This window comes from Aplidium turbinatum, chromosome 2, assembly GCF_918807975.1.
Source record: "Aplidium turbinatum chromosome 2, kaAplTurb1.1, whole genome shotgun sequence".
NCBI classification, from domain to species: Eukaryota; Metazoa; Chordata; class Ascidiacea; order Aplousobranchia; family Polyclinidae; genus Aplidium; species Aplidium turbinatum.
This window is the reverse complement of record NC_137473.1, coordinates 36,949,075-36,967,143: the sequence shown is the minus strand read 5'-3', so window position 1 is coordinate 36,967,143 and position 18,069 is coordinate 36,949,075. Positions and strand designations below refer to the sequence as shown.

Genomic DNA, 18,069 nt, shown 5'->3' with positions numbered 1-18,069 from the left:
CGGTGAAGCGGTGGCCATGTGTTCCAACCAGTTGTTTTCTTTTATATTAATGTCTTGGACTGGATCGTCATGCTATTATCTGTTTGTCTGCAATTTTTTCTACGTAATATGCCGAATTGGATTTTTTTTTTACTTTTATTTTGGTTTAACGTGTAAAGCATACGGTAGGCCTAAACCCAAATTTCTCATATTACTGTGACATGCCACTACTACATCCCAGCTAGCGATGCCAGTCATTTTTGCATTAATTCAACGTTTGCTAACGTTGGATCGGTGTGGAGGTGACGAGTTTAGCTGACTGGGGTCTAAAATTATCGCTTCATCAACGCAACTTTGTAACAAAGCACGCTTGATATTTTCAAGACATAAGTACTTTCCTGGGTATAATTGGATTTCCGCAAAATGATGATGTTGTTTTTGCTAGTTTGTTTTATTTGTTTTTGTCATTGTTTTCATGTCGTCAAGTTATGGCCTATCTATTTTGTGATTCGTGCAAGGCATGGTGCGTTGCGCTTGAAATGGCTTTGCCCGTGGTAGGATTTCTTTGTGGGTTTTTTTTGCCTGCCTTGCTCTTATTTGCTATGAGCTAAACGCATCAAGACGTGTTCCCCTTATGACCATCAGCCTGTAGCGCACCCAGCATGGGGCTAAGGGGGCTCAAGCCCCCCCAAACTCGCCTCCAAAAATGAAGTTTTTGTATATTCTTCATTTATACCTTTTGCTTACAGGTTAGATATGAATAAGACACAACAATACAACAGGGCTGAGCATTATAACAATATATTTTACATATTTACAAATAGTTTTAACAGTCGAAAGTTTTCGGCTTAACTTAAGCCCTCATCAGAAATTTGAAATTATTTATAAAAATGCAATAAGTTTCAACTTCTAGATTCTAGAAGGTAATGTTGCATTAGGAAAAGGCAACTACATAAATAGCTACAAAAATATTGTACCACAGGGAACGTGGTACCAGTAGCCTACATCAAGTAGGCCTACATGTTGAGGAGAATGGACGCGCCTCCAGCAAATAATTATTTGTTTAAATTTGGGTTGTAGCGTTTGATTAACAGTGCTTCCTGAATTTTGGTGTCAAATTGAGACTTGCCTTTGCATAAAATTATGATCCAGCAGAGAATTTTCGATCTGTGCAAAAGAACGCTCCATGGTATGACATGTAAAACTGCATAGGCCTACGACATTTGAGCTGAAACGTCCACATCAAATCTAATGTTTACAAAATTAGTGTTTTGTTTCAAACTGTTTTCGTGCTAGTTGTTGTTTTCGCACTTATTTGTGTTGGCAAACGGAAAGCTAATTCTATTTTGTTATACATGACGAAAAAGTCGAGTTCTATAAAAGATTGTGAGAGTGGACCTAGGGATGAGGATGCTGATGGTGGTAGTAGCATGTGGTTCATTAGGCCAACTTCTAATTGGATTGAGAGTACGAATCCTGATGTATCGGCAACCAGAGACGTAGCCAGGGGGGGGGGGAGGTTGGGGGTTTCAATCCCCCTTTATAACGCCCTTCTTTATGTCTCTAAAACAAGGTTTGCTTAATTTTAAATAAAACTGCATTAAAAGAGCGAGTTTTGCCAATACCAAACATTCAAATATCTCAGCCAGGAATTAGTAACAAAAAAACATAGAGACTTAGCTTGATTTCAGAAAAATGCCAAAAAAAACACAATGTTATCCTTTTGCTATGCCACCGGACAGCACCAAATATTCATACCCACATTTTTGTTGAAAATGCTCTCAGAATGCACCAAATTCAAAGTAATTTTTCAAAATTTTCTGGGGGACGCTCCCAAGACCTCGACCGCTGGGTGTCGTTTTAGGCAAACGCGCTGTCGGGCTTCGCCCACCAGCTGTCACAATCCCCCCTTTCAAAATTTCTGGCTACGCCTCTGTTGGCAACCGGTGGGTTGTGGGCCGTGAGTGCCTTTAAACATTAATCAAAGGTATGGGCATTGGCCTATTGTCGTAAATCACTCGGCCGACATTTCTGAATTAGCCCCCCCCTAATTTTTTTTCTGGGTGCGCTACTGCCATCAGCACTCTTGATAACGCACCATGGCCGATCTTCATAGCAACTGTCTATACAAATCTTAAATATATCAGCTAAAGCTATGTGGGCTAATAAAGCTATAGCCTAAATTTATGTTTTTTATTTTATTTTTTTGTAACATTTTATTTTTTTATTTTCCCTTTACATCTTAAATTTTTCTGAAGGTGTTGCGACCGTGCCAAACTTTTTTCAACTCAATAACTTACTTTGGTCACAAGCACGTTTTAACGTTCGCGTTTTGTCGCTTCTACCCTTTTCTCGACCTTTGCTATGTTGACGTGTATTGTTTTTGATATGATGGTCAGAAATAAAAACAAATGAACTGAACTGAACTGACGCAATAAGCCACACGACCTCGTTCGATGGAAGTTAATCAGTTATGTGACGTATTGACCAGCTACACCGCGCTTTGACTCTTCAAGCGCAAGTCGTTGGTCGGATGAAAGCCTTTCAGAGTGACTTGACTGAATTTTTAAAAAGCCTTCTAAAACCGTAGGTATAGTTCTGAAATGGCGAAGAATTATTATCAAGATAAAGTGATTTTTGTTTGTCGTATCCAGGCTTACACCCGGTGGTTGAAGATTTAGATTAAGTGGACGAGAAGGCGAGGAAGCCAATCTTCGTGTCCACCTTCAGGCATGCCTTTAAGTGTCCTGCCACAGACACAGCCGCATGCTCGAGCGGTGTCGAACCGGCGCCCTTTGGATTGCCGTTCCAGGGTTCTCACCACTCGGCTATGCAGCCGGTAAAGTGATTAAGCATGACGATCGACGGCTAAAACAGGTGTGTCCGCCGTGAGACTTAATTTGTCCGCCGAGATAGCTGCTCCGACCAGACACGTTTGTCCGCTGTCAACAAAAACGCATTTCGAGGCCTGTAGGCTACTTCGAATAATATGCTGGTCACTTTGAACTTTAGCTCTTAATACGCGTAAATACTAAACTAAGCAAACAGCACCTTGTTATTGACACTCCCAAGAAGAAACACAGCGGAAGAAATCAAGAAAAACGTTTTTCAATCATTGTTACTATGCATCAACGGCACCATGCTGGCGTTTATCAGCTACCGTACTTCTGTTTCTTTTTGTTATCTTAGGAGCAGCGCTCTTGTTGCAACAAGTAGATCTTTTAATTGAGATCGATCTGCAATGAAGGTCAAATTAACGCAAATCTGAATTTAGAAACATTTGATTTAGGATTTTTTTTAAATAATTTGCGGGGGGGCAGCCACCCCAAGCTAAATTCACGGGGGGGCCTCAGCCCCCCCCCCCCCTGGAGTCGGCGCCTATGCATCTCATTACTTATAATAATAATAATGGTGTTGCAAGCACAGTGGTGGTTTTTCATCTTCATGATAACTTTGAAAAGTTTGATTATTTCTTTTCTTTTAATGGATAGCAACTGGCTCAAAAATTAAATGAAGTTGGTGTTGGGGTTTAGAAAGCAGCTGTGGGACATTTACTTAGAAGTGGCTACTTTTCCACACTTAATGCCATGATTACAATCAGGTGTTGCCAGAGTTAGGATTAAAGTTAGGAAGGGTTAAGGCAGGGATATCTATAACTACGGGATTGGAAACTCTGTGGAAGTGAAAACCATTTTATACACCAGTAGGGTCACTTTTCTTTGTGCGCTGCTGTGATAAATAATGACATAAATTGACTTCACCGGGCAGCAAGTACTAAACAAACAACCAAAAGTATAACAATCAATTCACCTGCTGTAAATTGTAAGGTCTATGCATGCCTGGTTTGTTTATTTGTTTGTATTCCATTAGTGCAGTCATGTTGTATTTTGTTTGCTGCTTAAAAAATTTCCAGAATGACTTGGTTTTAGTTCTGATGACATCGTAAACGGATTGGTTTTGTACGTACTGCATTGGTCTGTGAACAAGTTGATGATACAACAGCATATTTCACTGATTGCTGAACACTCCTCATTTACTTTTGATCCAATTTGCAGTATGCAAAATGCTAAAGAACAAAAGTAGGCGGTTTTTGGACTCGTTGTATTCATTCATTTTTTGGATTCATCGTTTTTTTTCTAGCAGCGTAAATGTACTTTTGTACATTAATTAAGTTTTAATGTGAGTGTACATTTTGTATTATTATTGTAAAATCGAATTTTGTATATCTTTTAGTTGGTATTTTATTTTGTTAATCTTTCTGTAGTCGTAGACTCGTAGTAATGTGATGACCCTACTGATGTATAGCACTGGATAGAGTTTCCAATCCCGTAGTTATAGATATTCCTGGGTTAAGGTAAGGGTTAGAGTTAGGAATAAGATTAGGGTTTTGATCTTTGCCCAGGACTAAAAAAAATTTCCAAAATACAAGTTTTTGTTTTTAACAGCTTTAAACTTTTCTCAAATTACGGCAGAATACCTTATCTGGCAACACTATTGAGACTATTATTTCACTATATAGTGTAAATATAGCCAGTGCAGCCAATTTACTTTGTGGGGTCAGGTGACACTGTTTGATGTTTTGCATACGGTACATGACGCAGGATAGTTTTGTAAAAATATACACATTTCAGTGATTTTACATAGGATACATAAACAGTCAGGACGAATTACCGCTAAGGCTGCAAATTACCTACGGTATAAAGCGTAAAGTTACCAATACTGGCTACTACTGTTGGCTACTAGTTAATAAACTGCTCCAATATACCGGTATTAAAAAAAAAGAAAAAAAAGTGAATATTAACTGGCCTAGATCCTAAATTTGGATTTTAGGTTCATTTCGTTATTAATGTTTATTACTTTGTTTATTACTTATTTTAGTGTTTAAAAAAATGGAACAATGGTTAGCAATTTGTACTGATAACATACTTTTATGATTGGTAGTCTATATTTAAAATTACTGTAATATGACATTAGTGTTAGGGTAGCACTGCAGGCCTTAAAACTCGTGTTTTTTTCCGGCAGCCATCGTGGCCTACCGAGAGCTCCTTCTCGGCGGCCAAATCTGCGTGCTTGAAGGCCAAAATACAATAACGATAGCACAAGTAAATAGCATTAAACTTACAACAATGTTAAAATGATCACTTAGCGTTGTTGAAGTCTGGGCGACGTCCTGCAATAGAATCGTTGTACCACGCATTAAATGCTTTATCGGGATTGTAATCCGGTATTGCGGGACCATCTAACAACCCTAAATTGTTTTAACTGCTCGCAGCTCAGTAAATTGTTTTAACTGCATACCGCCTTTCATAAAACCTGACCATTTATTCCGTTATGATGTCACCATTGAGGGTGTGAAGTCACTAACCCACAGCGTTCTCAACTATGAAGACACGTGTTTTACCCACGGATGTCAACTAACCTAGTTCTCCTTTTTAACAACGATTCAATATCCGACAACATTGAATCGATATAAAAACGACAATATTGCCAGCTGATGTAAATTAGCACTTCGGATTAACACTTTGTTAAAATAAACATCGGGAATTGCAAACAAGACTTACAGCGCTGGTGATCGCAGCTGGATATATTCAATACAACAGTAATGACTATGATGCGCTGACCTAATTCTGCGTCACTCTTTGATACTACATATTTTCGACATTTAATCCACGATCATTCTATTGTGAAATTAAATAATTGGCTAGAAGAAACCGGCGGCCAAACTTGGCCGACGGAGGAGGTAGCACAGGCGGTCATTCAAGCACTACTTAGCGGCCATGGCCGCTGGCTGCTTTAAGGCTTGCACTGCAGTGTCATCTTGTTTTTTTTTTTAGAATAGCCTACTGCTTGCATCATTTGTATTTTAAGAACCTGACCATTATCTTGGGTCTAGAGGTGTTACATTAGTGCTGTCACATCTCTTCTATGATTGAAAGTACTGATGATTGTTTGGATTTTGAGAATCTGGATGAGGAAGTAGAAGTATGTGATTCTCTAAAACTTCAAAAAAACAATCCATCAAGTTGTGCTTCTGACCAATACTCTGCATTTGAACCATTACAAAAAGATAGTAAGAATAACATTCCAGACAGCAAATCAGTTACTTTTTACATTGATTGATTATATTGTCTGCAGACTTTGAATCAATGTAAAGAATGACTGATTTGCTGTCTGGGATATGTGCTCTAAATTCTGTGATTGCCATCATTGGATTTTTTTTCTTTTACTGATTGTCTTGGGCTGTTTATATATCTAGATATTTTTGTTGTTTTTTTGCTAGAAATTCTTGGTTTGCAAATAGTTCTTGTTTGCTTCATTTTCAAAGAAAAGCAATTTGTTTTGTTACAACTTTTAAATGACCTGCCCAGTTAGGCATATTCACCGGGTCTGCTACTATTCGGTGAGTCCGATTCGGTGAGTCCGATTCGGTGAGAGCCTTTTTCGGTGAGAGCCCTATTCGGTAAGTTTTTTTTTTTTAATTGTTGCGCGCCGTAGCCTAATTATCATTGCCGTTATAGGGTTAGGGATTAGGGGATAGAGGTTAGGGGGTTGGGGTGGGTTTTTGGGGTTTGGGGGTTTTTGGGGTTTAATTGCTTTATCGAAACTCAACTTTCCATACATAGATAACAGTACATGCAATGAATATAAATGCACAATTGCACATATATATAACAAACAAGTGCATTCTTCTTACATGTATAATATTGTATAATACATTTGACTTACACAGCATTGTGACTTAATTGCTTATAATTTACAGTTTCCGCAGACATCACTTGCGAATTTCTTGAGGTTGCCTTCCACCAAATATTGTATAGTCGTCAGGTTTATCCTAAGGACATTTTTGCTCTGCGAAAAAAGTACAATGTTCCTGTACAAATGTGTATTTATCCCGAGTTATGCACCTACATCACCAACGTGATAAAACCACTCAAACCTTTGATTGCACAGGTAATTTAAAAACGCAAACACTGTTTTTACAGAAATATTACTTTCTTGACTTGACTAGAAATCATGTTATGCACCATGCTGTAATTAGTGGCAATATTTTTAACTTTTCATTTTGACGACTTTAGTTAAAGGTCCATGAAAGGATGTTTCTACCACATATATTATATATGTATTTTATAATATCAATAGCATTAAGTTAAACTTACATACTTGTTTCATCAAAGCAGCGATGTTATAGCCTAAATCTTATGCTGAAGTGTTGAATCACTTGCTTAAATGGTCAATTCTAAAAGTATAACCTAAATAACTGATTAAAAACTGTTAAGGCACTAATCAGAAAGGTGGTATTGGCAGTTTTGTACAAAGGAAAATGTGATGAAAAATTTGTATTTGAGATCAACCCTTCTGAGATTCAAGAAAATAAAAGGTACGTTGGTTTCTCTGGCATAGAGCCAAAGAAAACTGGATTGCAAAACAATAGTTTAAACCAGTAGTGCTCAAAAGCTTTTAACTTTTTGGTTGCATTTTGCTATGTAGGGGTCTGGCGAGCTGCAGCATTAGGCTACACTACAGCGTACGCAATTGAATAATTTTGTCTTGAAAATTCTAGTTAGGCTTAAAGATTAAATTGTTGTGTACATAACCAACCAGAAAAAATGTTTGTTTGTGACATCCTGACTTACACCAGGTGGTTCAGGATTTATGTGAAGTAGACGAGAAGGCAAGGGAGCCAATGTTCATGTCCACCTGCAGGCATGCCATGAACTCTTTGGTATTGTCATTGATTGGCATATGTCAATTCTTAATTTAGTACCTCACAACGGATGATTCCAAATATTATGACAGTTTTACACAGTAAATTGAATTGAATTCCATGCAGAAAAGTGGCATTAAAGATCACATTTTCTCGTGTACACTGCACAGTATGCAAAAAATAACGTTTCTATAAAACAATTTGAGATTATGTCCAGAGGCAGGTCTGAGTATCAAACTAAAATCTTAGCAGCCCTGTACATAAAACGTAACAATCCACCTTTGAACAGACAATTGTATGCTTGCGGCTCATCTTTCTTGCTCTCTGTATTTTAAAATTAGTTTTTTCGCACCTTGCCTTTCTACCACATCATGTGATCTGTTCAACACCTTTTGATGCAGTTACCTTTGATTCTCGCAGAGCCTATATCGTTGAGTTTGAGCTAGTCAGAAGTACTGTGCAGTTTTTGTTTTTTCCTGTTTATAGTAATAATAACCATTGTATTTTATTCAGATGTAGTAAAAATTGTATATATGTTATTCCTGAAGAGGACATCGTATGATGTCGAAAACGTTTGATATTCAATTGTGGGGTAGTTTTGTGTTTTTTGTAAATATAATAATCTTTAATATGTTAAACTTGATAACGTTGCTCGGCTTCGTATGCCTATGGTTCAACAAGACAAACTCTCTACCGAAGCTGTATCATTTTACACAGTAGTACACAATTTAAAACGTTGTACATGTCACATCAATTAGTTGTTACTTATACTTTTTAACTTTTAAAAACTTGTGTATTTCTAAAATCTTTTTTAAAGTTTTAAATAAAACATGAATCGAGCACTTTTTCTGTTACATAAAAGTCTTTTGTTGACTTGACTAACTGAAATGCTGAAAAGCTGTATTTTTTAATTCTCTATATTGCAGACATGACGGTGGTTTAAATGGCCTTGAGATTTCATTGAGAGAATCCATTGCAAGAATACTGTCACACGAAACTTGCAATTCACATCGAACGAAACAACGCACTTTTGAGGTGAGTTTAGTGCTGTCTGGTCATTATTATCGCTATATCCACTGGTGAGATTTTATTTGATAAAAGCATAGTAATGTTAATGAAAGATACAAACAAGTAAGTTTAATATTTATTATTATCGCGATTAACATACACATTACACAGTCAATACATATTTCTCCATTTTCAAAATTTTAATGAAGAACGTAATTGCAATAAAGGTTCAAACTTTCAATACCGAAAACATTATTCTCGTGCGTATAAATTTTATACCGCACGGTATGACTGGAGTAAATTTGCAACGACGCCCTTAAAATAAAAACGTATACTTACGCTCAAAGCCGTGTAGCCTAAATCACGTCATGTGGGTCTCTCCCGGCCGTTTAATCGCGTAATTTTAGTCTGTCCGGTGTTTTTGAAGAGAAAATTCAAAATTACTGTTGCAGAAGCTTTATATTCAAATTTAATAGCTATACAATCACACAAGCCGTGTTGGCGTGTTAGTCTGTAAATTTTGTTGGAAAAAACTGTCAAAACGCTTGCTAAATCTGCATGAATATAACGGAACCCAATTTTAAAAAACAAAATTTCTGGTTCTCCGTTTGAGCTCATGGGGCCGAGGGGTTATCTTGTCCCCCAGGTTAGCGATAATGCATGATTTGCTGGAAGGCTACAAGAGAGCAACCAGTCTTTGGTTTCATCATCCAAGACACGCAGACCTTCCATTCCGTTAGGTGGATTGATAATGCGGTGGGCAGTATGTTCCTCAGCACTATATTCACAAGAAGAGAAAGATCCCATTTCCCATAGATTGTGGAAAAGCCCGATGGCGGTTGAAACGCACCCATGCCTGTCTCGATAGTGACAGGCTGCTAAAATTCAATCATGAAAGCCTGTTTCATTAAATTCAAAGTGTTTGTCTTGACTCTATAACGAAGATTTCTATTATTAATTATTATCAAATCTTGGCACTGAGGATGAAAATAATTTTGCTTTTGCGTTTTGGCTTTCTGTATTTGAACTCCCTGTACAACATGGAAAAGCACCACTTAAATCACTGGTGATATTATTCTGGTAGTGCTGCTGTTATTGCACTACTATTTCTATTTTAATACTTTCTACAAACGTTGCAACCGTCTCCACTCTTTTACTATACTCAGCCTGTTGCAGTTATCGATGCGCCTTACCATTCACTGTTTGTTGCTTCTCGTTTGCCCCATTTCTGATTCTATTTTAACTGCTATGTTGATCTGGAATCTAATGTAACCTGAATGTTATAGGTGATGGTGCACATACAAAGCAGTGTTGCAAGCTGTCTTCTTGCCGATGAGAGCACGCTTGATGAGAGCATACGTTGGATAAGAGACGACGCCAATGCCAGCCTGAACGAGAGACTCATTCCTCTGAAGACCATAAACAACCCGCCTTTTTTAAACATGCAAATATTTGTTTTACAAGAAACTCAGATAAAATAATTTTTTTTTTGTAATTTTGACGGAACCGTGGTAACCCACACCCACTACAAAGTTAACTTCTGTGCAAAAACGAAGCCATCTTGTAGCAGAAATTCGTTCTGATCCAAAAGTAGATGTTTTTTGTTTTGGTCTTCAAAGCCACATACAATGGTGATTGGTGAATAATTGGAACGAAAGGGCTGGGTTAAAAAAATGGGAAAAAGCCTGTCGTTGTTCAAAGCAACTGTCAGTCAGTTATCACATTTAACCGAATGCATTAACTGATTTGTAAAATAACGTGAACAAACCTGTATATTTTTGCAAAACTATGAATGTGGATTTATTAAAGCTGTCGACACTAAGCCTACCATATTTTCATCGCCTAAAAAGAAGACAAGTTGCGCCAGGGAGTAAAATACAAGTAGAACGTTACCTATGAAGAATTTTTTACATTAGTTTGGATAATAGACCTACGCAACAAAAGTTATAGCAAAAAATAAGACAAATTTATTTGTTTCTTGCAAGCCGATTTGTGTGACAAAATAAAAATGTCACAAATCAGGCAGTATGTGCTGGTAGCAGTGGCGTACGCAGGATTTTCTGAAGGGGGGGGGCCATTGAGAGTAGCGTAGCCAAGAATTTTGAAAGGGGGGTTTCGACGACCGGCGGGCGAAGCCCGACGGCATTTTCGCTTAAGGCGACACCCAGCGGCGGAGGGGTCTGGGGGGCCTCCCCCAGAAAATTTTGAAAAATTACTTTGAATTTGGTGCATTCTGAGAGCATTTTCAACAAAAATGTGGGTATGAATATTCCTGTAAAATGGTGCTGTCAGGTGGCATAGCAAAAGGATAAGATCATGTTTTCTTCGGCATTTTTCAGAAATAAAGCTAAGTCTCTATGTTTTCTTGTTGTTAATTCCTGGCTGAGATGTTTGGTATTGGCAAAACTCGCTCTTTTAATGCAGTTTTGTTTAAAATTAGGCAAGTTTTTTTTAGACTGAAACCATCATTCCCAAGCATAAACAGACTGAAAGCATCATTCTCAATATCGTGACGTCACACGCGTGCCAAAGTGGGGTTGTAACCCCCAAGGCCCAACCCCCCCCCCTTGGCTGACACTGGCCATTGATATCCCTAGTTTAGACTTTATCCATTTCTCTCTCACTAATCACCATAATAGGCTTACAGAACACTATGCTACATTGGCATACCTGGGGTGGGGTAGGTGGATTGGGCTATGTATTTCGTATTGGCTTAGTCTATTAAACAACATTGTTACAGTAATTGCTTTGACAGAGCAATGCAAAACATATTAAATGCCTTAATCTACGTCGTTAGCTACTAAAACATTTTTAAGGGGGGGGCATGGCCCAATGCCCCCCCCCCCTGCGTACGCCACTGGCTGGTAGCCATGCTTTAACTTTTTTCAGGAAAAAAGAATCAGCTTTAACGAAACATAAAATTACTTGCACGAAATATTATTGAAGTTGTACGTACACAGCCGTTAATAAGATGCTAAAAACAGACTCAACTAAAAGGCTGTTTCTTTCGTTGTACCGGTACCTTTGTGACTGCATCATAGATCAAATTCATTTTACATTTGTACCTACGTAAGTTATAAGTATCGATGCCACAATTTATTTTGCAGTACAGGCTATATGTTGTGCACTTTGGCTATTTTTTTCGACTCGCTTCACAAATTAGCCAAACTGTTAAGTTGATAATCACCAATGTCTATAAGCGCTGAATCAATACAAAATATATCTGGGTAAAACAATAATTTTTTGTAAAAGTGTGAGGACCTTAAAATGTGAATATGGCAAACTCTTTTGCAATTTTTTTTTTGCGTTTTTTAATGTTTTATTTCTTCGTAATCTACTCATTTTTTTAATTTTCTTATTTTTTTTTCAATGTTTCTTTTTCATAAATTTGTTAATCAGATCTCCTCAAATGAGGAAATTTCCTCACAAGTGGATTTGCAGCTCCGCTCACAGTCATCGCTGACCGCCTTTTGACTACTTACGACAATTGCAAAGCATAGTATGTTTCAATGAATATATAAGATTGTTTAGTAGGGGAAAGCGGGGCAAAACGGACATACGGGGCAAAACGGACACCCCGTTATTTTTATACTGAAAGGATTGATGGTTCCGTTTTGTTTTGCGCAACAGCTGGAATTAAGTCCAATAAATCGTGTGTAAATGTTTAGCAACAGTGCTGCCAGTTTTAAGCAACTGATAGTCCGAAGCTCGTTTTGCATTGGTTTTTCAAAAAGAAGTACGTTAGGTTGAGTAGGTGTTCTGAGGAGATTTGTATACCGTTTGGATTTTTTTTTTATTTGGTCAAACTAGCATTAATTCTGCATGTGTGTAGCAAAAAAATATTGTTTTAAGTTTATTAGTAATGCCAGAAGAACCATTTTTTTTTGCTGACTTCATTGGGGCAAAACGGACATGTGCTGCTTGGGGCAAAACGGACACACTCAGCAAGTTCTTGGTTTTTAGAATGCCGGTTTAAAACACGTGATATCTCATGTTTGATTGCATATTTTATCAATAAAGCCCGAAAATTTGCACATGTAATGCACATGCCATCATGGTGACCTTGTTTTTTTCTTATTGACAATTTTATTATTTGGTAAATATGGTTCATAAAAATTAGCCGTCATTCGCGTTTCTTCTTTGCAGGTAAAAACAAATTTTAGTCAGAAAAGCATGCTAAGAGGGAGATTCATTTGCTAAGAACCAGCCTTTTATACTAAAAACATAATAAAAACTAAAAACATCACACCCTGACCGTTTTGCCTCATGGCTGGGGCAAAACGGTCACCAAAGCAAAAAAAAGAATTGCAAATAATTATTGATCTGAATAAATAATCATGTTTTAAACATTGCAAATGTGTTCTTGTTTGGTGCCTCCATGTACCTAACGCATTAAACGCAAAATATTGTAAACAGAAATTATATTAAAGAACTTTAAGATAAACATGTCCGTTTTGCCCCGCCTTCCCCTAACAACAGATCAAAATGGCACGTCAATAGTTTTTTGAAAATCTATGAATCAGCATTGGTCGAGAAATGTTTGGAAATCAAATGCAAGCCTTTGGCATAAAGTCACATCATCCTGTTGAAAATATAAGCAAGAAAACTAAAAATGTAAAGAAAAGGACATTCGAGCATTTTTGAGTGTCCTCGGAAGTCAATTTATTTTTCTTCAAAAAAGAGGACATGGGCTAAGAAGGTCAGAGTTGGAAGTAACGACTAGTTGTCACTATTCGATAGCGTTATTCGTTGGTTTCTGAATATCGAATGCTTAATTGCTTATATCCATTCCTTTTAAAAATACGTATCGAATGCGCGTTATTCACTGCTTTTTTATGCAAGCAACGAAATCATTATTCGTTTTTCACTGATCGATATTTAGGAGAACTGCTGAATCCTTTTTTGTTGTTCACTTACTTCGTCGCCAAAACGAATTTACGAGATTTAGTTTTCGGATTACTATCCGACCTAGTTTCCAACCGGTTTTCGAACTTTAAAGGATTAAGGAAAATTTTGCAGCAACACAGTTCAGAAAAACCATGCCAGTGAGAGTTGTTAACAGTGTTGCCAACTTTGCGGTTTTCCCGCAAGTTTGGGCTTGTTTTTTTTTTTTTAGTTTGCGGGTTGCTTGTTTTTTGGCCAGTTAATTTTTATTATAATTGCTATTACGGTACTTGCTTTTTTAAGTATCGATAGCGGAAAGCGGGGACATAGTGAAGCTCACTATATCCCCGGCGGAAAGTTAGGCCTATTGCTTTTGTGGGCACTATCGAATAGTGAAATAGTCATTGCTTTTTGACCAACGACTTCCAACCCTGGCTATGGTGGCCCTAGTCGACACGTTGTAGCTTGTTTAATCCATTGGAATACAGCTGCTTTACACGCTGGTCATCTTAACAGTATATTCTCCTATCCGAGTCCTGAGATGAAGTAGGGGAAGGGAAGGTAATTTGATACACTTTTAACATTTTTGCCTGTTAACTGAAAATTACGTGACACAAACTATTGATTTTAAGCTGAAATGAAAGTCTGATCCCTTACACACTTTTTAAAAACATTTTCACTTTTGTATTTGTGTTACTTTTTTAAATTAAAATTTTAAAAACATCACTCAAATGTATTAATTTACCTTCCACGGAAGGTAAACTGATACACCCGGAAAGTAATTTGATAGCCTACAGTAAAACTAACACAGAAATCCCCTTTGACAGCAAAGCAATAATTAAACATTTAATATGTGGTTGACGTGTTCAGTGATGGGCATTATCGGCGATAAATTTTTATCGCTTATCGTTATCGCTCAATTATTTTTTCAGTTATCGTTTATCGTTATCACCAAAGGCAATATTTGATTATCGCCGATAATTAATCGCCGATAAATTTTATTTCGGATCAACGCACAAGTGGAAAGACCATGAAAAGTAATATTTTTACCAGCCACCTAGTTAATGAAACTAAAATTAAAACCAGTTCTTCTTCAGTGCCTGATGTGTGTATGCATAGGTCGTTGTCAGGGGAGGGGGCACGCCCTCCTGCAGCGACGGCCCTGACAACACAATAATTTTTAGAGTTGCAAATTGCAATGCAATGAAATGCATGCAACAAGTCTCTTGTTGTTTTGCTGCAATCGGCAATGGCGAGTGAACTTTACAATTAAAATGTAAGCGCACAGGCGGTACAGATTCCTTTGAAGCGAAGCGAAAGAAATTGGCAAGTGATTTGTGAAAGTGGTTAGTGAAAGTGGCCGCTTTTACATTGGAAACATGGTCTTTCGCGCCACCTCACGATCAACCATCTTATTTTTGTGTTTTCTTTTTTCGTTGGAAGTGTTAGTTTTTAGTAATTGTCGTAAAAAATAAAATCTCTCTCGTCAAAACATGAAACTTACTGTTTTAAGTGCATTAAATTTTTAGATGAGTAGATTAACTAAAATTGCAAGAACTTGCCTTGAGACGTGCGGTTACGTCACAAACTCAGTTTAAAAGACAAAATTCACACACAATAACAACACAAGATCGGTTATAGACTGTAAGATCGATTTTTTTCTAGCTTGGCGATATAACTTTAATCCAAAAACAATAACCAAATGCGTAATTGCCATTTAACTTAAAAAGTTAACCCATTTGTGCCGAAAGTGAAAGTAGGCTACTTAAAAAAAATTTCGGAAAATTTAAATATTGCATAATTATGACCTAAAAAACATATCACAATTATTTTTTTCCTAATTGTGTTTGTACTTTTTGAAAAAAAAGCCGTCCTATACATAAGACGCTAGGCAAATCCGTTATCAAATTTCACAAGCTTGATGGATTTCACAGTGTAGGCTATGCACATTTTTACTACCAATAACGCTTAAGATTACTGATAAATTTTCAAGCATTTGGCGTTTTTTGGAATTTTTTTAATTATTGCTGACTTTGCTGTAAACAACCCTGCAGAAAGCAAAATACAAAGTTTGGAATTTTTTATGGTATTTTTATTTGATTTTTTTTGCCTACTGCACGTAAGCGGCAGTGTAACTCAATTAATAAAAGCATCCAACTGGTATCTGAAGGTATAATTATAAGCACGGCGGTTACCTCAGTGGTTTGATTCTGGATCAAGAGGTTGAAGATTCGATACCTACTGCCGCTGTTGCGATTCTATTCATGCATAACTTATAAAAAGTTTTGTCCCTTTACAGTATATTATGTTCGATTTTTCGTCATGTTGATGAAAACAGTTCGTGCTGCATGGGATGGGGCAGCGCTAAGCAAAAAAAAAAAATTTATCGTTATCGGACATTATCGGCGATAATTTATCGTTTATCGTTATCGCTTAACTTTTTTTTGATTTATCGTTATCGCTTTAGGCATTTATCGTTATCGCTTAACTGAAAAATGAGTTATCGCGCCCAACACTGGACGTGCTTGGGTGCAAGGATGACTGTTGAGATCTATATGTGCGGCAAAGCTTCTGCAGCGGAAAGGATGGTGGACTGGAGTTCTTATTCAAGGGGGGTGCTTTGCGCTTTTCTCATTTTTGACAGCAGATAGCCTAGTGTGTAGCCTAGGCCTACGAAAGCCTATATAATAGTTGTTTCCCACAGTAGCAGGTGTACTTAATAAAGAACAACTTATTTAAATCAACTAGATTAATGACAACATTTACTACAGTCACAAAAAAGAATTTAACATAGGGAACGTTCAAATATTACGTAACGCTTTGTTTCCGAATTTTTGACCCTCCCTCCCCCATGTAACGCCAACGTAACGCTTTTTTCAATCCCCCCTCCCCCATGTAACGCTTTTTCACTACGAATTCAGCACAAAAAACTATCATTCCGTACTCGAAAGCGTTACGTAACGTTTTGCTTGAACCCCCCCCGATGTGACGCTAACGTAACGCTTTGCATAGACCCCCCTCCCCCTCGAAGGCGTTACGTAATATTTGAACGTTTCCATAGGCTACTGTATCAATTTACCTTCTCCACATGTATCAATTTACCTTTTTCAAAAATAGTCATTTAATTTTGATTTTTGGATGCATATTGCAGAAAAAACGTAACATGCCCTTGAAGCCTTATCAATGAACTGTCAAATGAGTTTGGTTTCACCTTTCAGGAACTTTTCTTTCATTTTTCAGACAAAAATAATCATGAGTTAAAAATTTTACAAAAATACTCAAAAAACACACTTTTACAATCAAAAGCACGAGTTAGCTGCATGGTGCAATTTTTGTAGGCATTATTTTCACAAATCTTCCACCTAATGACAATATTTTTGTAGGGAGGTGTATCAAATTACCTTCCCTACCGAACGTATTTTCTACCTTTCTTGGAATTTAAAACAGTAGAATCCAAATATATCGCTTTTTAAAGGGGTTCAAGAAAAAGCCGATTTGATATACAGTGGATATTTAGAAGCAAGTTTGCTAGTATTGTTTATCCAGTGGATAAACAATACTAGCAAACTTGCTTCTAAATTCTGATTTTAGTTGGGATCTGGTAAGGGGTTAAATGCAAGGCTGTGGAGTCGGGCGAAAAATAATTTACTTTCTCCTCCATGTCTTTTAACTATCTGGGCCCAAGATTACTCTGTAATTAACATTTTTGAATAATAGATAGTTTATGAAAACGCTTTCCACCTATTGTTTAGGCAACTGTCACTAATGTGGGGAAATGTATGGCAGAAAATTTTCACTAAGGATGAAAGGAAAAGTATATCGGAGCTGTGTGCGGCCTGCAATGCTATATGGTAGCGAGACATGGGTATTGAGAGAGAGTGAACTGGCAATCCTGAGAAGAACGGAAAGGTCAATGGTGAGAGCAATGTGTGGGGTGAAAACGAGAAGGGAAAAAAGGACTGAAGAATTGTTGGATATGCTAGAGATGAGAGAGACCATAGACCAACTGGCAAGGGCAAATGGAGTAAGATGGTATGGACATGTGATAAGGAGGGAGGAAGGAAGTTTTCTTAGAAAGGCACTAGATCTAAAGGTGGATGGGTAGAGGAAACGCGGTCGTCCAAGAAGAACGTGGAAACAACAAGTGAAGGATGAATTTAAAAAAGTCGGACTGAAGGAGGAAGATGCAAGGGACAGGGTGAAATGGAGAAAAGGGATTAAAACAATTGCTGCGCGGAAACAATCGGCCACCCCCACTAGTGGGGAACAAACCGACGATGGATTATGATGATGAACCCGGTGTCAATCAGTGGCGTAGCCAGGAAAAAAATTTGGGGGGGGCCAAATATTTGATGAATTGAAGAGAACGACAAAGTGTTTGATTTAAGACATCGCCACCTGATGTGCAGTGGTCTATCCTGGTAGCTTGAGCAAGGGGAAGATATGAAACTGGTGGGGTTAGAGCGTGCCGAAGGCACGCGTATTCTAGGGGG

The 18,069-nt window shown here is 37.6% G+C and overlaps 1 protein-coding gene across 1 annotated transcript; it reads left to right on the top strand.

Moving 5' to 3' along the window:
• The first annotated feature begins 5,817 nt into the window (after positions 1-5,817).
• On the top strand, positions 5,818-12,353 carry LOC145765098 (mitotic spindle assembly checkpoint protein MAD2B-like). The gene is made up of 5 exons (XM_082576851.1): positions 5,818-6,049; positions 6,740-6,930; positions 7,257-7,357; positions 8,611-8,719; positions 9,979-12,353. Exons 1-5 carry the CDS (start codon positions 5,905-5,907, stop codon positions 10,171-10,173), a joined length of 741 nt encoding a protein of 246 aa, XP_082432977.1. The 5' UTR covers positions 5,818-5,904; the 3' UTR covers positions 10,174-12,353.
• Positions 12,354-18,069: the final 5,716 nt, after the last annotated feature.

What these genes read in the sequence shown, in the direction of transcription:
- LOC145765098 (XM_082576851.1), top strand. Translation starts at nt 5,905, where the DNA reads ATGATTGAAAGTACTGATGATTGTTTGGATTTTGAGAATCTGGATGAG. An exon ending in TGAACCATTACAAAAAGATA is followed by an intron (nt 6,050 to 6,739) that starts GTAAGAATAACA and finishes TATAATTTACAG; the next exon opens with TTTCCGCAGACATCACTTGC. An exon ending in GAGATTCAAGAAAATAAAAG is followed by an intron (nt 7,358 to 8,610) that starts GTACGTTGGTTT and finishes TCTATATTGCAG; the next exon opens with ACATGACGGTGGTTTAAATG.